Below are 22597 nucleotides of genomic sequence, written 5' to 3' on the forward strand. Positions count from 1 at the left end.
CACAGAATCTGCTCATCTCTACGGTCAGTTTCTAGGGATGCAAGGGATCCACCTAACTTACATCTCACATTCTAGGAGGACAGTGAAACAGGAAAACGAACAAATAGGGGAGAAGCTGCATTCTTCCGTTAAGTTCCACAGCACAAAGGCAAAAAGATGCAGCCCAAGACACAAATGGTAAGAAACAATAACTCCTTCTCAAGGTCTTCAAGGTGAGGGGACAGGGTTTCCTCCGCACTCATCCTAATGTCACCTTTTAACTTTTCCTAAAGAAGTGCACTTCTATAACTGGGGATTAAGATGTGGAGGTAACCAAAGCTTGCACACCACACCTGACACTAATGGGAGGGTTGCCTACCTCTTAGGCAAAGGAATAAAAGAATTGTAGAGTCAGAAGAGATCCTGAAGGTCATCTAGTCCAGGCTTCCTCAACCTCGGCCCTCCAGATGTTTTTGGCCTACAACTTCCATGATCCCTAGCTAGCAGGACCAGTGGTCAGGGATGATGGGAATTGTAGTCTCAAAACATCTGGAGGGCTGAGGTTGAGGAAGCCTGATCTAGTCCAACTCCTTGCACTGCAGGAATTTCAAGAGAATATCATGATGAAAAGAGGGGCAAAAAGCAAAGGGGGTGGAGGAGCCTATTTTTCACATGGCCCAGCTCCAGGGCTCCAGCCCAAAATCCATTCTTAAGAATGAGATAAAAGTTGTACATCATACAGCATGTGCTGGAAAAGCTATAGCACCCACATGTGGATGTTCAAACTTTGCTTCAGAACTTTTGCAGGTAGCTACACCTCCTTCAGGCTCTGCGCCAGAACCACCACCTACCATCAGGCTCTGCCTCCTGCTCTTCAAGGTTACCTCCCTCTTGCCCCACCTGATCTACCAAGCTCCTCTCCCTCATCTGTCTCCAGACCAATACAGCAACAGTTGCTGCTGTCTCCTGCTCTCCATTTGTGGTACCCTGCTCTTCAGATGATGAGCCAGTGTGGTGTAGTGGTTAAGAGTGGTAGACTCGTAATCTGGGGAACCGGGTTCGCTTCCCTGCTCCGCCACATGCAGCTGCTGGGTGACCTTGGGCTAGTCACACTTCTTTGAAGTCTCTCAGCCCCACTCACCTCACAGAGTGTTTGTTGTGAGGGAGGAATGGAAAGGAGAACGTTAGTCGCTTTGAGACTCCTTCGGGTAGTGATAAAGCGGGATATCAAATCCAAACTCCTCCCCTTCTTCTTCTTCTGGTGCCCTCCCAATTAGGTTGGACTCCAACTCCCATGATCAGTCCAACATCTTCAGGTCAGGAAAGGCTGGACTGGAAAAACACTGGACTAGCAAGACCCAGGGTTCAAATCCCTGCTCATCTGCGGAGATCACTGGGTGGCCTGGAGTCACTCACTACCCCTCAGCCTAACCTACTTCACAGGGTTGTTGTGAAGACAAAAGGGGGGGAGAGAACCACGTATGCTGCCTCAAATTCCTTAGAAGAAATATGCCGCACACACACCCAGAAAATAGCAGAGCCTCCCCATCTCCCACTTGGGTGCTTTTCCTTTTTGCAGCCAAGGAGATCTTCCCTTCCAGCATCCATCTGCCTCTTTCATGTGGGTGCTACCCTAATGGTGCCCCAGAAGGGAAAACACCAAAGGGGTAAACTGGTGACTCCCAGTGGTATTGGCCCATCACTGTGCAGCCTGCTGGACTTGGGTGCCTCTCTGGGCAAAGTCTCTAGCAGGTTTTGTTCTATTTCACTGGCTTCTCAAGTTTAAGAGCTAGCATACCATTTAAAAACAACAACACACAATTGTTCTGACAGCTGACATTTAGAAAGTAATAAGCACCTTTACTTCACTCTCATTGATCAAACACAACAAAATTCAACAGTCTATAAAAGGAGCTGGACAGGTCTAGGCTGAGTTGGGAGGAAGAGTGTGTGTGTGCGCGCATGCGCGCTCACACACACACACACACACACACACACACACACTGTAATAGAACAGGAAAACAGTAATTATAAAAATGGCCACAGCAACTAGCTTAAGTATCCAAAAACATTTCAAGATCTAAAAATGTAAAGACAGACTGTGTTTTTTAGTGGATTATATTTTGCTCAGTGTTGCATGAAATGGTTTCCTCAGTGTTATCTTAATTCCTTATGCCAATATAATCTCTCTCTCTCTCTCTCTCTCTTTTGGGAGGGTGGTATTTTATCTGCATTTCTGTCAAGCAGAGGTTGTTGGAAAATCAAGGTGAAAGAAATGAAGTGTGTTTTCTAAGCAGTCACCTTTAGAAAAATGGCTAACAAGGATGAGAATGCAGCAGAACTGCTACGCTCACGGAATGGCAGACAAATAGGTCCACTGTGTTATTGACCAGAATCAAATCGCCTAGAAAGAGATTAGCTGTTTTCTGCAAGGCAAAACTGCAACTAAGTGGGAAAAGAACATTTACCGTGTGGCTCAAAATCATACATCAATTATTTTCTTATTCAAGCTATTGATTATGTATTTAGCAAAACAGCCAATTGCAACAGCAGAATTGGTGACTAGGCTATATTCACAGATTTTGCGTCTGTCCAGGCTTTCAAATAATGCACTCAAGGCTGTCTGTGGTGTGTCCACTGCACACTTCGTAAAAAAAATCTCTGCTCTAGTAGTCAGCAGGTCTAGAAACTTGATTCTTAAAGAAAAAATGAAGTCAAAGCAGAAGGAACTTGAATTCCTGCCCCTAAATATGGCATATTAACAACCCAGTAAGTACTGTGCACTTTCATGTAACCTCCTACCAATCTCATATTATTAATGTCTCAACAGTCCTCAAAACAAAGGTATAACACTGCTTACAAAAGTGTGTCCATCATTCACAGAGCTGCCCTCTCCAGATTAGCCTTCTTCCACCATCTATTAAAAGTGCTGTGGCATTCCTCGCTGATGAACATGTAACTCCAAGATGCCCTGCCTTATTTTTTTAAAAAAATAAGCCACAGCTGTGGTGCATATTTATTTATTATGCTTATCTGTATGCAGAAGAGACCTTTTGGGTGTTTCTGTCACTCTCGGAGGTTGGGAGGCAGAGGAACCTGAGAGGGCCTATTATGTGGTAGCCCCCAAACTTTGGAACTCCACTACTTCCTGATGTACACCTGGCCCTAACGTTGGGTAACAATCAGGAAACACACAAAGGAATATCTTTTTACACAGGATTAAAGGAATGCACTACATTTTCTTTTAATACTTTCTGTAGATCAGCTCATGGTAGTTTTGTTCGTTATCATTTCTCTTTTATTGCTTTCACCCTGCCGTAACCCGTCCAGGGACCTTCGGTGAAGGGTGGGTAATAAATACACCAAATAAATAAAGAGCACCGCTTCCCACAGGAAAATACCAAAGCAGTGGACAGCATTGAAATACAATAAGCATGCAATACAAAATTCAGAAAATACTCAAGCAATGACCACACATCAGAAAGAGCCAGTATGAACACAGTATGAACAAAGGAGGCCTCTGCCGCTCTAACTAACCTCCCAGCTGCCAGGGCCTCTCCAAACGCCAATGGACTACAACTTTCATCATCCCCAGGCAGCATGGCCAATGGTTGGAGATGATGGGAGCTGTAGCCCAACTATACGCAGAATTCCATAGGTTCCCCATCTCTACTAGAGGCAGCTGCCTAGATCTTCTCTCCTCACAAACAGCTGATTTGATGCTCTCCTGCATATGAGAATCTGCACCACATACTCTATGCACCCTGCAAGTCAAAATGGATGGGTGGGTGTCCTTTGTTTTTCAATTGTAGTTTTGTATTATCTTTGGTGGCTTCCTTGTGCACCTTCTACCCCACCTTGTGAGAAGTTGCCTCCTAAAAAGCAGGATATAAATTCAATTTAAAAATATACCCAGCAAAAGGAGGTTGCAAAATTCTTGGCTGCGTCCAGGCATTCACCTGAACAGGTAATGTTTAAAAGCAGGGGCACACGTATAAGCTCTGACTCTAGGCTGCATGAACATCAGCCCTGACCGTGATGCACTGAGTGAGTAAATATTCGCTTGAATCTAACTAGAAGCATCCATGCAGTTGGAGATCCTGATAAAGCCTCCTTGGAATGCTAAAAAAAAGTCATCATTTTCCTTTGCAGAAGCAATATACAGTAACACCCAAACCAGGGGGGGGGGGGGAGCAATCTGATGGACTGTCATCCATCAGCTGTTGATCTGCTCAACAAAAGAAGCAAAATGGATTTGAACTTGTCTTTTCCATTCCAGGATGTGGTTTCTATGTAGGATTTGTGTAAAAATAAATAAATCAGATTATAGATGTTATTAAACAAGACCAAGTCTGCTTAATATTTTATACTTTCCTCCCTTGAAAATCAGTTTATGGCAGCATTAAGGGATGAAGTCCCCAGCTCCAACAAGCCTCTGGTTAAGTCAACAACCTATATCTCAGTAGGAGCATTTAAAAATTCTAAACTGAATGTCGTTTTAAAAAAAAAAGACACTTAAACATCTCTGTCCATCTGAACTTTTATCTATGCGTATCTGAGCAGACTACAGTCAATGAAGGTGTATGTAACAAAAGCCAGAATGAAAAACACAGAATATCTTGAAACCTCTCAAGTCATTTATTTCAACACCATTAACTCCTACAACCCCTGCTCCTTTGTCCCAGTCTAGAGCTCTTAGGAATACAGTGGTAGACATCACCTTTGTATACAGAAGTTCCCTAGTTCAATCCCCAGCATCTCCAAGTAGAGATGGGAGAGATCCTACATGAATCCTGAGGAGTCGTGGCATAAGAAGGCAATTTCCTATTTTCTACATCTACAATACAGTCAACTCCCTTCTGCCCCCAACTTACAAGCATTCTGACTATGAAGCACCCTTCCACCCCCACCCGCTATTTTGGTTCTCACACCCCAAAGAGTCTCCCGCTGCCGTCCAATCCCCACTCAGATGTTTTTACCCACCTAATGGGACAATTCTCCTTGGTTCACAACAGGCGCAGCATACCATATTCCCATCATTTCAGCCGCCTCCTTGCCTACATCAACGACTCTCGCGGTGAGAGTTCCCAGCCAACTCCAGCCTGACACCCAGAGGAACCGCTCCATGTCGCCAAACAAGCCGCCTTTTGGCCAAGAGGCAATCCTGGGGACGCATCTTGAAGAAACCCTGCCATTCGCCACTTTCCAGCAGACAACCCGTTAACCGTTCCGAGGCAACAAGATCTAGCTAAGGTGACAGGCAATGACCCAGCAGCTAAGAGGATCAGAAGGTGGAGAGATGGGAGATTATGTCACACTAGGAGGGTTTTGCCTTGGGGCCAGGAGCCTGCCCAGGCACTTTCATCTCTCCCTTCCTTTATGCTATCAAGCAAAAACACATACATGAAGGTGCCTGCTGCTTGTTTGGAGTCACCTATGGTCTTTTAACCTGGTCATTTAAGAAAAAAGGTATCCCAATATATTGTAAGTTATGGGCCCCTACAAAAAGCTTATTAGTCTACTTATGTCTATACAGTGGTGCCCCGCTAGACGAATGCCTCGCTAGACGAAAAACTCGCTAGACGAAGGCATTCGTCTAGCGGGAGGCTGCCCCGCAAGACGAAAAAGTCTATGGGGCTGCCTCGCAAGACGAATTTTTTCGGGTTTTTTTTTATCTAGCGAAAACCGTGGTTTACATTGCCGCTTCGCTAGACAAAAACAACGCTAGTCGAAAAGATTCGTAGAACGAATTATTTTCGTCTAGCGGGGCACCACTGTATCAGTAATATTTGGTGCACCAAAGAGCTAAGAAGAAAAAGGACTCTCTTTCAGTATATGAGCTTCTTTGCCTGATCGCCTGAAAAAGATTATTACTCATCACAGGTGACCAGACAAATGGCTGTTAATAATAGACTTGTCTTGTAATCCTACAGTGCATTTTAGAGGTCTTTAGGAAAAGCAAACCTGCTCCTGCTGGCCTTCTCCTTCAAGGATGCTTCTATTTGTTTTGTTTTGTTTTGTTTTGTTTTATTATTTTACCACTTTGCGTTTTATTAGCATGTTTTAATTTCTGGAAGTATTAAGATGTACTTCAGTAATCTATTGCAAAAGCTGCCTGGAGAGAAACTGCTCGATAGCAGCCTACAAAATCTTTCCAATAAATAAATAATTTGGTGGCAAGTCAAAACTCACCAAATTCCAAAAGGAAGTGATTGAAAGAAATTCTAAGTTGTTAAAAAAGACATATAATATTCTTTTGGAGTGGGAAACTAAGGATGAAGAAGTAAAGTCAGTGATGATAAAATGGGCACAAGATATGGTCATAATATACAATTTGAAGATTGGATAAAATTATGGAAAATAAATTTGAAATTTATGGATTGTATATTGCTGAGGGAAAATTACATGAAGATGATATATAGATGGTATATATCACCAGTCAAACTAGCAAAAATGTATAAAAATGAACAGAAGTAGTGTTGGAGGTGTAAAGCTGAAGGTACCCTTTATCACATGTGGTGGGACTGTAAGAACGTAAAAATATATTGGGAAATGATATACAATGAATTGAAAAAAATGTTGAAAAAAGCATTTGTTAAACAACCAGAAGCCTTCCTGTTAGGTATTTTAGGTCAAGACCAGTAGAAAGAGAAGAGGACATTATTTATGTATGCTACTAGGGCAGTGAGAATTTTGGTAGCACAAAACTGGAAGACTGGAGAAATTCCAACAAAAGAACAATGGCAAGCGAAATTGATGAACTATGTAGAGATGGCAAAATTGACAGAAAGACTACGAGAAAAGGACAACAGAGACTCTGAAAAAGAGTGGGACACTTTTATTTGCAGAAACAAAATAAGAACATGTACTTGATGGCAGGACTTAAATAAACACACACACTTTTTTGATATATAACATTTAAAACAAAGAAGAAATGATATGGTAGATTGGCTGAAACAGCAGTTTGTTGATAAAAGGGAAACAAACCAGAAATGGGAGTTGGGGGAAGCCCGGGAAGGAAGGGGTAAAGATGTGTTATATGTGAGATGTTTGTCTAAAGAGAAAAGAAAGTCAACCATTTTTAATTTATTTTTTAAAGAGAATACTGGTGGCAAGTCAAAATGTCTTTGGATCGTGTGCAGTGATCAATTGCTGTGCTTGGTGCTTCTGCTGCCTCTTGTGGCTACTTTATGTTATTACTTTATTTGTGGCTGTATTAAGGAAATGGCATGTGAGCCAATGTGCATGGTTTCTCTCCAAACAAACCACAGATGGCAGCCCAAGTTTGCTCTTGATGTACTGATTGTGATTCGAAGAGAAACCATCCAGGAGCATTGGATTGTGAGGCTCATTGCTTATTGATCTCAAATCCATGTAGGGCGGAGGCAAAAGAGGATTCGTTCAGCAACCTGCTTTAGCATACTGCTCATTTACAGTAAGTCATGGCTTACAATGTGTGAACAAAGGAACGTAAGACGCTGGCTTATACTGGTCCATCTAGCTCAGTGTTGTCTGACTGGCAGCAGCTCTCCAGGGTTTCATGCAAGAGGACTTTTCCAGCCCTACCAGGAAATGCCAGGGATTGAACCTAGGACCTTCTGCATTGTGCTCTGCAGCTGAACTATAGAGTGTATAGTGCTATGCCGGGTGTTACCTAAAACCTTCGCGGTTAAAGCAAGTTGAACTATGCAATTCCCAGCATTACCGCCAATTAAGTGTGCCAGGTGACAAGACAGAAATGGCAGAAAAGCCGACTATTCCAAACAGTACTGAAAGAGGCCTAAAGCCTGTATGGAAGTGTGGACAGACCAGGACTGAGGAGACCAGGGCTTAAAGCCCCATTCAACCACCAAGGTCACTAGGTGACCTTGTGCCACTCAATCTCAATGATAAAATGACGGAAGACGAAGAAAGAAGAAACCCTACTCCTGCCTTCCCCAACTTGGTGAATTTGCTGGGGCTGATGGGAGTTGGAATTCCAAAGCATCTGGGGAAGGCTACTCTAAACTCTGGACTTCTACATTGGCAAAGAAAAGGCACTTTGTATGCGTTGTATATGCATTATAACACTGTGACACCAGATGGCGCTGTGGAGTTCCATTTTTACCAACCTGATTTTTCATACAAAGTTTACAACACATTTAACAGAAACAATTCTCTGATGTGCTTAGATCCGGCCTCTGCGAAGGAAAGGGCAAGACAGAAATATGGTAAGAAATGAAGTAAGACATTGCCCACTGCTGTTGAAGAAAGATACCGTCATTAAAAAAAAAAAAAAAACGCTCCAGACGAATGCTTCAAGGCAAAAGGGATTACAGCTAACAAGTTTCTTTCCAGCCAGGCACCACCAGCCAAGCAAAATTGAGTTTTCTGTGAACCGTAACAGAATGCCTGAAATTATTTAAGGATACCCTAGTGAGTTCCACTGTGGTCTTTGATGCTGAACCACCGACCGACACCCCAATCCCTGAATGCACAAATGAATTCCCAGTTCCAAAAATTTACATCTATCCCAACCTACAGGTTTTGAACAGCCAAGGTACACATCCATGGCAGGTATCTCCAGAGGCTAAGCTTTGCTGTGTTATTTAAGTGCCGCGGGATGAGACACCACACAGGCATTTTGCAGTGATTAATGACTCAGAATGGCTTGAAGGAGGCTATGGTTGTCCTCCCAGAGAGCATTTGATGGAAACAAATTCTTTATTTCTCCCAGTTTAAGCCCAACAGTGAGACGTCTTGCTCTGCTGTTTTTGTTTTAGTTGAGATTTACGGCCCTTCTCGACCCGCTGGCTCGGAGCAGGTAACGGCATCATATAATACTAAGAGAGATGGTCTGCTGTCAAAAGCCTTGTGGGATAATTCAGACAAAGAAAGTGGTAAGACAATTGGTTGGGCTGGGTGATGAACAGAAGGATGAACAAGGACAATGTGAAGCAAATCTACCCTCTCCTCAACGCAGTCCTCCAGATCTTCGGGTCAATAATTTCAGGGCTTGGACTTCATAGTCTGGAGGGCACACCTACCCCAGGGAGCTTCTGGCAAATGTGCCCGTTCAGGGTCAAAATAAAGTCCAGAAGTCTCTCTTCTGCCTAGAAAAGCAAAACCGCTTTTGACTGATTGGGCAAAGGGTATGGTGGAATGCTAGGAAAGAACATGAGCCAAGCTACTGTATTCCGCAGCTGCAAGAAAGATGCATGGGCAGGAGAAAAATCCTGCCCACACTATCAAAATTATGCAATACATATTGCAACTTTCCTCTGGATTACACAACTTAAAACTTGGCACTTAGATTATTTAATTGGAACAATAAAATCTGTACTAATCTTGGCATGAACTCGTATTGCAGCCAGATGGGCAGGGTACAAATAAATTATTTATTATTATTATTATTATTATTATTATTATTATTATTATTATTATTATTGTTATTCTGTCTTTTTTATTTGTTCTTATTGCAATGAAATAAAAACTTTTTTTTTAAAAAAACCCACTTTGGATCGAAACATTGGGGAAAAATTAAATCTTTGCTCAGCTGTAAGTCTCGCTCATAACACTGGGAGAGTCATTCCCCCTGCTGGACAGATAATATCTCTTCCAAGCAGCAGGCAATACATAAGATCCCTCTTGGCCCATGACCCTGGGCAGCCACTGCCAGTCAGAGCAGACAACATTGAGCTATAGGGACCAGTGAGTGACCTGTGCAGAGGTGAAGAGGCTGCTGGACCCCACAGGGAGCACTTAACAACATAGCATCTTATGAGGAAGATGGAGCCCCTGGGCTCTGCAGACAGAAGCTCCTAGATTCAATCTGTGGTATCCCCAGCAAAAAAGGATCAGATAGCAGGCCATAAAGGGGGCGCCCTCTGCCTGAAACCCCAGAGAGCTGCTACCAGTCAGAGTAGACAGTGTTGGGCCTGATGGACAAATGGTGCCATGTTCCCACAATGGGATAACCCCACAAATTCAGCCCAGAGTTATAGTGACATCTGGATCAAATCCTCACAGCAACCCATACAAAATGAAGCTCTCTTTTACTGAAGCAAATCACTGAGTCCTCTGAGCTTGGCGCTCCCTACCTCTACTCCGATCATCATCATCAGCTCTCCAGGGTGTCATGCAGAAGGTCTCTCTCAGCACAGCCGTTTGAGATATCTTCATCAGAAATGCCAGGATTTTTAGAAGCATGCACTAGCCATGTGGCCCCCACAACCCCCGTCCAAGAAGTGATCAAACATCTTCTTTAGAAGCCAAGCTCATAGCACAGTGAGGAATACGTGAAGCAGAGCTTGGCTTAAATATTTTTTGGTTCGTTGTTCAGAAATTCATTACAACGTGTATGTGTTTCCTCTTCTCTCTCTCTCTCTCTCTCTCTCACACACACACCCACACACATGTGTTTTAGAGCTGCAACTTTCAATCTCTTTGAATCAAATAAAAGTATCCTCAAATTAATCAGCCAGCAGGTCTTTTAATTAAGTTTATATTTTTAAAATACAAGTTCTTATAAAAACTGCACGGGGGAATGCTACCTTAGAAACACGAGTCTTACCTGTTTTGGACATAAGGGAAAGATGTCTTCTGAAGTGACATGATGATGATGATGATGATGATGATGATGATGATGATAACAACAATTTATTATTATTTATACCCCGCCCATCAACATAAAACCAAAGGAGGTGTGCTTTTCTTTTTAGAATTTTCTCTCTCCTAGAGTGCAATTTCATGCAGACCTCAGTTGTAATGCTGCAAGCAATTACATGGGTGTAAGTCCCACTGGACTCAGTAGAGAATGCAGCCTCTTGGGATCATTGCTTTAACACTGACAAACCTGGGATCATCACTTCCTATTATGTCCAAACCAGGAAACTATGGTTAGACTGGCTGTTATTTTATTTTATTTTATTTTATTTGTGTTTTGTTTTTTGTTCTATTAGTATTAGATTTTTAAATGTTTTATTTACATGTGATTTTAGTGATGGTATTTTGATGGTGCTGTACTGTCACCATATTTTTATTCATTACCTTTTGATTTTTGAACCGCTTTAGGAAGCCCTTTGGTTTTGAACAGCAGCGTATGTTGAAATATAATATGGTGAATAGCTTCAGAAGAAGCCAAGGCAGGAAGCCATGGTTCGAGGCTGGTTTCATATCCTGGCTTGTTCCAAAGCCATTGTTTTCCAGTTCAGATATTAACCAAACTCTGGTTAATAGTAGACAATCTATTTAGTTTGCTCCTGCTGCAAAGGGATGTGTACACACCCAGAAGGCTTGTTCATATCTCTGTGTATTAAGCCAAGATATGATTGCCTGAACCAGTCTGTACACACAGAGACACACACAATATCATTATAGGCTAGGCACTGCATTTGATTTATTTTTGACCATGTTTTACTGTAAGCCACTCTGATCTTATTAGGGAGGAACAGTAAGACAGAAAAAATCAAAATGAATGTAGATTTGTCCCTACCTGGAGGCTTATCATCTAGAATTAAATTAATGTGCATCACATCAGTTGTGAAAAACGAAAAGGTTCATGGTATTAACCTTCCATTTTTTATTTTTTAAAAAAATTCTAGTCTTTCTAATCTATACTTTGAATGCATATGAACAGATAAGCTCAGAGGGGTGGCTGAATAAATTTTCCTGCTGCTGGAAGGAAAGACTGCAGTATCCTGAATCCCTTCCCTATCAATGATTAAGCAAAATCAATCAGTACAAGACACTTGACACAAATCTGATTTGCACAGTATATTACCAGTTGCAGAAATCACCTTTCATTGCAAAATGTTGTTTTTAGTGCATAATGCTGAGAACCCTGTAAATATCCCAATTAAAGACAGCTCCCCTTTCCCTTGGCTAAAACGTTTAACGGTTAACACATAGGGAAGTGTGCCAAAAGTTAATTTACTATCTCACAAAAATCAAAGCCATAAAAACAAGTCCAAGTTGCAAAAACTGCTACACTAACTTTCAACTTCAGCAGCTACCCTGGAAGAATATTTATGGTTTAAATGAAATGGAACAGAATTTGATTAAAAATGGCAAGTGTGTGCAACTTAGTGTGACACTTCAAAATTCCCTTTGTAATTTTAGGCCAGGGAGAAACATAATTAAAGTCATCTGCTTTCCAACATGAATGTTATTTAGGGGGGGGGGGAATAATATATATTTTTGGTTACTGTTTCCTCGATATCTTGGCTCATTAAGTTAATTTAAATGGAGCCACTGGAGCTTCACAGTAAACGCTTGCTGTCTTCTCCCTTGAATCAAAGTTAATAACATTTGCCTATTTTTAACCAGGGCTATTTTTCATGGCTTTGCCAAATAGTTTTGACAGAAAAACCAGCAGGAGACAGTGAAAAGCCAGAGTTAAGATGCCAGAGGGCACTACATTGGCTACTGACACAAGACAGTTCCTGACTTGATTTAAATCAGGGGTGAGGAACCTGTGGTCCTCCAGATATTGCTGAACTCCAACTCCCATCAGAGCTAGCCAACACAGCCAATGGTCAGGAATGATGGGAACTATAGTCTAGACACTACTGGAAGACCACAGGTTTCCTCATCCTTGTTTTACATCATGCCATGAACTAACTTGTGCCAGTGAGCTCTGGCAATTTCACTAAAATGGTAAAAAGAAGCCACAGCAGATCCCGATTCCCAAATTCCCAAAGTTTCTTAAAATTCAGTCAGAAACAACTGATCAAGACCTCCCCTAACCCATTTTGACAGGTGGGTAGAGCTTCCCACCTGATACCACCATGACACCAGGTGAAGCATTTTTTTCTACCTGCAGGTTTCAAATCAAACCACATGAGCAAACAAAGCCTTTCTTTGTGGGTCTTGCTACAAGTGCCAATCAGCTGACCAATGCTTATTGGAGGCCCTGCTTTGGGCAGAGACTGGCTACGCTATAGAGTTCCCGGAAACTGCAATGCAGCTGATCCATACAGGGGCTTGTTGTAGGTGACGCTGGCCACAGTGCAGACCAAGGAGCACTGACAGCGAGCCTCACTTGCCAAGGAGCAAAGCTTTTAATGCTCCCAACTTTTCCTTTGCCACCAAATTTCTGGCTGCGACACACCTGGCATCAAATACGACTTTTCACCTTATACCACCACCTTTGACCCGGCATCACAAGTCAGTGTACAAATACAGAAAACGGATTAAATTATCAAATCTTAATAAGAATCTCCAGCCATGAAAGTCATAATGCAGAAATGATGCGCACAATGTATCACCATTACAGTGATTTCTGGAAGCGACTATCTGTAAGGGCTCAGGGTACATGGAGACCATCTTAAAGAGGCACCAAAATATCTCTCCTAATGGTGATGATGCTTGTGCTCATGTATAGGCTATATACACCCACATTTTATACAAAATTTACAGATTTTTATTCTTCCAGGCAGAAGACAACCTAGTAACACTGTGAACCAATCCTCTTGCAGTAGAGGAAGACAGACCCATGTCCAGAAGGATCCATGGTGTCTCTTGCCATCCAGGTGCCTACTAACTGGAAGGCTGAGAACTCAACCAGCCTGGCTCCAAGCCCTGCTGCTGCTCTCTAGGAGAAGCCTTTTTATGTTAACACTCAAGCCATCCACTGCCTTTGGGCCAACTTTCTGTCCATACCCCCCATGCTATAATCTCCAGCATCCCAGCTTGTTTTGGTTTTCTGTCACTGCTCAATTTGCCTTGCGCCTCTTGTAAAGTGACATTTTTAAATGACCTTCACAACCACAAGCAGAGGTATATTAGATAAGCACAGCAAGGGTGGGGGTGGGGGGGAGACTCTGCCTCATCACTCCCCTTTTCAGCCTTAAGCCCCTCCTGACCTTAGATAAGAAACTCTCGCAGCAGCTTGGGGGGGGGGGACTAGCAGCAGTTGCTTAGCAACTAGCTTATGCCATTCACAAAATGGGCCATGATAAATATCTGGGGGTCATTTTTTTAGCTCTTCCCCAGTTTTTGCATTTAAAAAGGACACCAGACCAAGGGTAGTCAACTTCTGCATTTTCAGGGGTCATTCTATTGACTTGGAGAGAGGGACAGGATATATTGTCACAGGAGCCGAGTGTGGCGGTTCGCTCAACCTGCACAGGTCCCCCAGACGTTTAACGGTCCGTTGATACCTGCACTCACCACTTTATTAATTAACCGCTGCCACCAACCAGTCTGTCTGGTATTTACTTCACTCAGTTCAGTCAAGGAGAATATTGGAACAAAACTGTTTTATTTGAAGTTTAGTACATAAGCATGTGGTTTCTGAATAAACAGTACTTTCTTGGTTGTGTTCTTGTTAACAACAGTGCCCAATGATTTCTCCCACCCCTGTTCCTACTCCTTCCCTTGCCACCCTTCTTCCAAGCTCTCAATACCCACAACAAGCCCCCTAGACAAAGACAAAAGACAAGCCTAAAGACTAAAGAACCAAAGAACCAAAAGACCAAAGAACAGACTAAAGAACCCTCTTCCTTCCCCGGGAGGGGTTTATATAGCCCACATAACTCCTCCCCCTAAAGGTTCTTACTGGTTATTCCTGTTAACTCCTTCTATGCCAAGCTTAAGTTTGGGTGATCACCACACCGAGCACCCTGCAGACAGATGAACTATATATCATGAAGCTGGAACCACATCACTGTCAAGACCATTGGCCAGATTTGGCCAGTATGGTAATCAAACAGGTGCCCTCAGATCCTCTCCATCACAGCCAGCATGGACAATGGTCAGGGATGATGGGAGTTGTAGTCTAACAAGAGCTGGAGGGCACTTCATTGGCTACCCTAACTGGCAACAGTTCTCCAGCGTTTCAGAGAGGGAGCCTTCCCCAGTTCTACCATCTCAGTACTATCATGAGACAGTAATCTAGTGAAACGTTGATGAACTAAGGATATTTGAAGAATATCTTCATGAATTGTGATACACAGTGACTTTATCTGCCCTAACCAGTGCTGCTTAGAGTCATCTGTCGATTGAAACCTAGTTAGCCACTCCTAGAATGTTCTTTATTTAGTCATTCCATTTCTTGCTTACCTTTCACCACAAGGTCCCAGGGCAGGTAACAGCAATTTAAAGAACACAATATTAAAGTCATTGTACAGCTCAAAACGCAGATCAAGATACAGTGAAAGACGTTGACAGAAAATATATTCCTAAATGCATATTCTGAGGGAATATGCATTTAAATATGAACTTCCATGGGAAATCCTTAAGAAAATTTGCAGATTAATGCAAAAATGTGATGGAATGGCTCTCTGGTAAACTCGTGGAAAGGTGGCACAGAGTTGTATACAACATTAGTCCTGTTCAGAGTAGACCCCTGAAACTAATGGGTATTAGTCCACTGAGTTCACCAGGTCCACTCTAAATAGAAATTACATCAAATATAACCCCGACAGGCTGAGCTGGCCAGCCTGCTGTGAAAGACACAGTCAACGGTATTGAAACTGAGAGTAAACCTTTTAGGCATTCTTGATGCAAACTCGAACAGGCTCATATAGAGGTCAAACAGCTATTTCAAGGGGTTGAGAGCCTGTCCTTCATTTGCTCATCTCTCACATGGGCAAACTGCAAAAACTAAACTGATTCTAAATTAAAAACAGATCAATTCCCCAAAAATAGGCATAGAAAAGATGAGAACCGAAGAATGTGAGCCAGCCACCTAGGAATTATTTGTTTCCTCATTTCCTTGGCCTCATAAATTCCAAAACAAATCGCTCTGTTTCACAGCACTTACAATTCTTGCTGAAACAGCCAGCACAGACTGTAAATCCCACGGCAAATACAGATATTTCAGAAAGCTATAAAAGTGCTCCTGGCTTTTACCAGCAGGGTCGGCTGTGCCTCCAACAGCGCAAGCCCAAAACAATCAGTTTTCCAATGTTCCCTTCTAAAATAAAAATGGAGGGCTCTGGCATTCTTCTAACAGGACAATTAAGCATCAATATTGTGGACCTGGGAAGCTAAAGATGTCAGCATGTGTGAACAAGAAAACTTGGAAGTCTCAAGTGACTGTATTAAAATTAAGGGATGGGGTAGAAGAATCATAATTGGATTTATTCAGTATCTACAAAAAACTCCACAGCATGACAGAGATAGGCTGATGCACTGCTTGCTTGCCATGAATATTTTCGGGAGAAGAAAAGGCTAAGGAGTAAATCCTACATAAATCCCGAGTGGAGTCCCTAAGACGGTTGGGTGGCGCCTTGTACGCCTCCTTCCAGCAACTCCTGCAGCCAAGCTGGTGCCAAATGTCTTGCTCCGACTTCCTTTGAACCACACCAGCAAGGCCAAAAGGGGGGTCTTGTTGTCTGAGAAGCCCAGAACCTCCATACACACTGCCCAAGCTTGTGCCCTGAGGAGGTCACTTCCTTCATTGTCTCTTGAGACAGACAGATGCCAACAATGTATATGCCCTGTGTGAAGGAGATCTATGAAGCCCAGTGTTTTGAGTCCAGCTGAACATATCTACTGGAGGGAGGGAGATGATGACTCCTCTTTAATGAAGCACCTTACTAAGAGGAAGTGTAGAAGCAAGAGAAAGAAAACATAAAAGATATTCAGCTATTCCAAATATTGTTTTCTTCTTCAGTCACTGGACTGGCAACAACCAGCCAGTGGGAAGCTGGGTATATCCCCTTCCAAAATAGCAAGACATCTGCCAATCATTATGATGAGCCCATGTGGTGTGGCAAAAGATAGAACATCAGACTAGAACTAGGGAGGCCCAAGTTCAAATCATCCACTCAGCCATGAAACTGGGAGATCCTGAGCCAGTTACTCTCTCACTCACTCACTCTCTCACACACACTCTCTTGCCTCCCTCACAGGGTTGTTGCGAGAATACCAAGGGGGTGAAGAATCAAGGTACACTTCCTTGAACTCCTTGGTGGAAAGGCAGGCTATAAATAAATATATGAGGCGACAATACGTGACAGTATGAAAGAAAGCTGCCTCAATTCTTCCTGCATTCTTGGATCATATGACAGGGGTCGGGAACCTGCGGCCTTCCAGAAATTGTTGGACTACAACTCCCATCACCACTGGCCATGCTGGCTGCAGCTGATGGGAGCCAGAGTCCCAACGACATCTGGAGGGCAACACATGACACCCCATTAGGTCAACACAGAAGTTATCAACCCAAACCAGGGGTCGTAGGCTTGGGAACACACCACAGGAGTGCATCTTTCTCCCCTTTCCTAATGGTTCACTCCTACTATAGTTTGCCATGACATGCAAACCTGCAAGCTACGGTTAAGGTCTATAGTTTGGAGGTAGTACATTCCCAAGCTTTGGATTGGGTTTGCATTGTCAGAATTCAGTCATTACACAAAGATTATATATTTATTTATTTAGAATATTTATGCACTGCCCTTCTTCTGAAGGAGCATGAGGTGATATATAACCAGAACATCAGCCACCAATACAAGTTCATACAGTATGAAAAACTTAACTAAAATCACTTAAAACACAGATTCTATACTGCTGCTAAGGATTCAATGCCTCATTTTGAAACGCCTGGGTAAAGAAAAATAGCTTCAGCTGATGCCTGAAAGCCAACAATGTGGGAGGACAGAAAATATACATTCCTTTGTATATGCAGAAGAACGCAAGAGGCAGCTTGCTGGATCTGACCGAAGGCCAACCTGGTCTGGGATCCCATTTCCTACAGTGAATGACTGGACGCCTCTGAGAAATCTATTTCCCCAATGCAACTGAACATACCATTTTGAGAATTAGCAGAATATAACAAGCCTGTGATGGGGAACCTGTGGCCCTTCAGATGTTGTTGGACTACAGCTCCCATCAGCCACAGTCAGCATGGCCAATGGCTAAGGATGATGGGAGCTGGAGTCCAGCAGCCTCTGTAAGGCCACAGGTTTCCACTCAACTGGTCCAGGCAACTGTGGAAGGCTGGCCACAGTAACTAAGCTGGTGTGCAAGAAAAGAGGATGTGTTTCTTGAACAATCCCCAAAGAGAAGCTGCAGAGGCACAATGTCAATAAAATCAGGGCAGAGTCTTCAAAAGACAGCAGGAAGTAAGGCAATTCCTTGACAACAAGTGTTACTTACAGTGTGTGACTCCAGCAAGGGTTTGATAAAAAGTCGGGGTGTCGCTATCATCCGTAAGCGTGACATACACTCCCCCTGAGAGCAGCCAGCGGGAAAACGTGAAGGCCTCTTTATTTTGCCACAGCCAAGTTTTGAATTTCTCAAAGTTTACCTTTTCACCCTGCAAAAAAATAAAAAAGCAGAGGGGAGGAGGGTGAGTTGAGCAAAGCAGCTTGTATTTGCTAATGAACTCGGTTGTTTGCTGCTTTTGGTACACTGTAGTACAGCCTACAGGGAAAGAAGTCCTTAGTTCAGACCCAACAGATGGCCATAAGCAACTCTTTCTCAGCTGCAACCTACCTTGCAGGGCTGTTGTAGTGAGAACTGAGATATAAGTTAGATGAAGACACCTGCACACTCAAGAGAATCACATACAAGAAGTCAGTTGCTGGGAAAGTCAGGTGGCTGTCTACATAGGGCCAAACTACATGTTACGTTCATACTTTTAATAAAGTGCTTAGAATTGGCCACTTTTAAAGAAAAAACGGATGTAGAGTCCCGATCCTGACTGTACCCCCAGTCTGAACTAGGACACCAGAACAGTTTCCTACTGAACCATGAGCCCAAATAAAAAAAAAAATGTTAAGCTGGCCCTTAGCTTGCTTCCTGGCAGCGCAGCAGCAGCAAGGGAGGAGCAAAACAATTTCCGCAACATTCACTAGCACACTGGGTGTTCACCTTTAAACCGTAGTTTATTTCAGCTATGGATTAAAGTGATTACGAACCAGGTAATTTCCTTCTCTCAAAATAATTTAGTGGTAGACGGCTGCAAACACAGAATCACCCTCACAAGCAGCAAACGCCTATTTTTCTTTGGTAAAAGGTACCAAAATATCACAACCAATCTGCATTGAATGGATGCCATTCAAAAGCCCATCAAATCCTGTTATAAACGAAGAGGGGTTGAATTTACCAAATGGCCCAAGGATTCAGATCTCAGCATTTCCAGTTTTCCCCACTCTCAGCTACCTAGTCCCACAGACCGCCCCAACTCCCATGACATCAGAGCAGCTAAGCCAATGGCAACTACGAGAGGTGTTAAGGAGGCAACTGCAAGCCAGAAGACGAGGAAGATGATGTGAGGGAAATGAAAGACAACAAACCCGCTGTACTAACTACCAGGCCCTTCAGCTACTTGTATTATAATATTTAAAATAATTTTCTCAAGCACTCTGCTTGGTGTGTGGAGTGAGAGAAATCCGCTAGGGCCTCTCTCATTAATATAGAGAGCAGCTTTGGCGGCTGTTCTCCTCCCTCCCGGCAAGTTCATTATAATGCATGTGTGGCAGCAAACTGCCTGATTCAAAAAACAGAAAAAAGAAAAGAAAAAACCTCACAGCTACTTCTCCAACACATCAGGTAGCTTGCTTTTCAAACACAAGGCCTGCTACTACATTCAAAGCAACAAAAGAAGGGCTGCATTTTGTTTTGTTTTAACCCTTAGCCACAAAAAGGTCAGATACTGCCTCAAACATGCTTATCAGTAGCACACAGCTTGGTAAGAAGCAATATAGCCCACACGTGGCTCTCTCCAACGTGATTATCATGACAAAGTCTTTTGGGCACTTTTCTGCAGAAATAATTTTACTATTAAGAAGTATGTATTTTCCCAGGGGGTGGGGGAGAGGAGGGGGTGCATAATGATGGAGGAAATATTTCATTTCACAGATGTTGGACGGATCTTAATAAGTTATCCTCTCAACTTAATGGAACGGCAGGGAATCTTTTCACAGCCAATCTTAAAAAAAAAGAGGTTCAGCAAGCAGGTTTTATGTTGCTCTGGAGGGGGGAGTGTCCTTAGGCACAGCACCCACACTGGGAGACCCTAACCTGGAAGAGGCAATGCATGCAAACTGAGGGTTCTCTTAGTTAGCATCTGATCTTATTGAATAGTCCTTGATGAGTGGAAATGATAGCACTGCCAGGGGTACTGGATGGTCCCCAGAAGGGAAATTTCAGCCTGGTACAAGTGTTAAGCATATGGGGGGGGGCTTCCAAGTCACCATTATCAGAGCATCTCAGTGGCCCAAGCCTGGTTAGACGTGACAGCCCTCTTCAGGACGTGACAGCCCTCTTCAGGAACAGAAGGGAACAGCTATGTGCAAGAACTTAGCCCTGCAATTGGCAAGCAGTATGATGCCTCTGGATTGGGCAGGCTTGGTATCAATACCCAATGCCAAACCTTTTGCCCTGGCCTGGCTGACAGGTTCCCAGTTCCAGCACCCCAAGACAAACACCATGCCAACTCCAGGCGTAGAGCCAACTACTGCCTGGCCCCATCAGCCACATGTAGGACGCAGTCCTAAGCACTGGGGAGGGCCTCCAAGGACCCAAAATATTTTGTATACATTTTCTGGCTATAATTCTTACAACAAGGTAGCTAGCCTTTTTTTGCCAATACCTCCTAGCTATCCCTCCAGAGGCCACATGCCACAGCAAGCGTGGACAAATAAGTGTGGCCACCCACATTCCTGCACATCAGATGAAGCACACACCGCACCACATACCACACGGGAGAAAAAGAAAGGTGATTTTGGCTCTCCATCATCTCCTCCCTGCTAGAGCAGAGAGGACTTCATCAAATCAGGCTGGGCTGGACCATAGTCATTTGAACGCAAGTATCTCTGTATCACGCCTTTCTTTCCACCATCTACTAATCAGCATGGCATGGACCGCTTCACATGTAACTCCAAGGAGAATTCTCAGCCTAGCTGGGAGAAAGGAGCAAATGAACAGCCCCTCACACTTGTTCAACCACATGCTGCAAAAAAATATTTTTAAAGATTTTTTTAAAAATCTGCCATCACACATGACATCATTTGAGAAAAGGAGGAAAAATACAAATGTTTGCCATAGGTGGCTCTGGGCGGGGCTTGAAAGAGAAACAATCCTCTTTTTTTTGCAGGAAATAATAATCACACCCCCTCAAAACACAAGCAGCCTTGAAGATGCAACCACTACTGTTCCCATTTGAAGAAACGAACCCCAACTGCAGAAGTAATAAAATGTTGAAGCCCTCCAGTGTGTGGCAGGTTGCATGTCCTCCTGAGATTAACAGGCTACCAATATCTAGCAGAGACGGTTACTGCCGTCTATTTTCATTTCAAAAGGAAGATTCACAGAGGCCATTGCTATAGGACAGAAGACAAGTCTGCATATTTTAAAAGAGCCCCCTTTGCCTCGTGCACAATCTTCACACAAGCTGAACCAAGCCAAAACGTTGAGCCTCCATTTCATTGAACAGGGGCTGCTACGGATTCTGTATGGAAGCAACCCAAAGTCCTCTACATTTAATTGGGCAGCCAGAATGATGCAAAGTTGCACTGTTTGCCCACAGCACAGTTGAGATCTGGCATGGAGGGGAAGACTGGCAGGCACAGGCGAGATCTGGTGGTCAGCAACTGATTATAGGTAGGGCGTTAACATGTTTGCTATACAAAAGCTGGATTCCCATTCTTATTTTTGCAGGCAACTGTAAACTAATTTGGAGGGTGAAGTGTGTTTACAGCCTCATCTTTTGTAGTGGGGTGGGTTGAGTTGGATCTGCCCCTTTATACATTTTAGGAGTGACTGTTTTAGGGTTTTTTTAACTCTTAATTTTAAAACTTGTTTCTAAATGTTTGCTTCTGTAAGTCCCAGGGTGGGTTACAACAATTTAAAATTCAATACTAAAACAGCTTAAAACAAATTAGAATCACAAGACTAGGGTGGGTCCTGGAAATGCATGTCTTGGGTGTTAGGGGCCATGGTAAAGAGGTGTGCCTTCAGCATAGGAGGGACACACCTCTGTGGGGAGGGAATTCAACAACCTAGCAACTGCTACAGAGGATGCCCTCCACAAAGGCACCACCACCCAAACTTCCAAGGGCAGTGGAACTGCCAAAGGTGGACCTTCTGCTTATCATAACACCTGAGAGGGTCTGAAGAGCAATTCTTTGTGAAGACTCAGAACTCAGACAAAGTGCTGTACAGTCGTACCTTGGAAGTTGAACAGGATCCATTCCAGAAGTCCATTCGACTTCCAAAATGTTTGGAAATGAAAGCGCCGCTTCTGATTGGCTGCAGGAGCTTCCAATTGGAAGCCGTGGAAGCCCCGTCAGATGTTGGGCTTCCAAAAATAGTTCGCAAACTGAAACAGTCACTTCCGGGTTTGTGGCATTCGGGAGCCAAAACATTCGAGAACTAAGCTGTTTGAAAACTAAGGTACAACTGTGTAAGATTTCCATTGGATGGAGTGGGAATCGGTTTTTTCATGCTGCCCCAGGGGAATCAATGCACAAATGACAATCACAGCTTGAATGGGGCAGTGGTGTTAGTCTGCCATTTGCAATACGTTGAGCTGTAAGTGTAAGCGTTCCTCTGCAAATGCCTGCTCATTTCAATGGCTAACGCAAACAAGGATACAAAAATAAATAAATCCAACCCTACCCAGCCAGCAGGGTGGCATTAAATGCTCCTCAAAACACATCTCCCAACAGCTTATCAGTCTGTTGTTTTG

General features: G+C 43.3%; 1 protein-coding gene across 1 annotated transcript in view; it reads right to left on the reverse strand.

The window, feature by feature from the left end:
• Window positions 1–22597, reverse strand: part of USP32 (ubiquitin specific peptidase 32) — a 119682-nt gene that overhangs the window by 40781 nt on the left and 56304 nt on the right. Inside the window, 1 exon segment of the mRNA XM_033172171.1 lies at window positions 18061–18220. Within this exon segment, the coding sequence (XP_033028062.1) occupies window positions 18061–18220 (160 nt within the window).

Source organism: Lacerta agilis, chromosome 15, assembly GCF_009819535.1.
Source record: "Lacerta agilis isolate rLacAgi1 chromosome 15, rLacAgi1.pri, whole genome shotgun sequence".
Taxonomy (NCBI): domain Eukaryota; kingdom Metazoa; phylum Chordata; class Lepidosauria; order Squamata; family Lacertidae; genus Lacerta; species Lacerta agilis.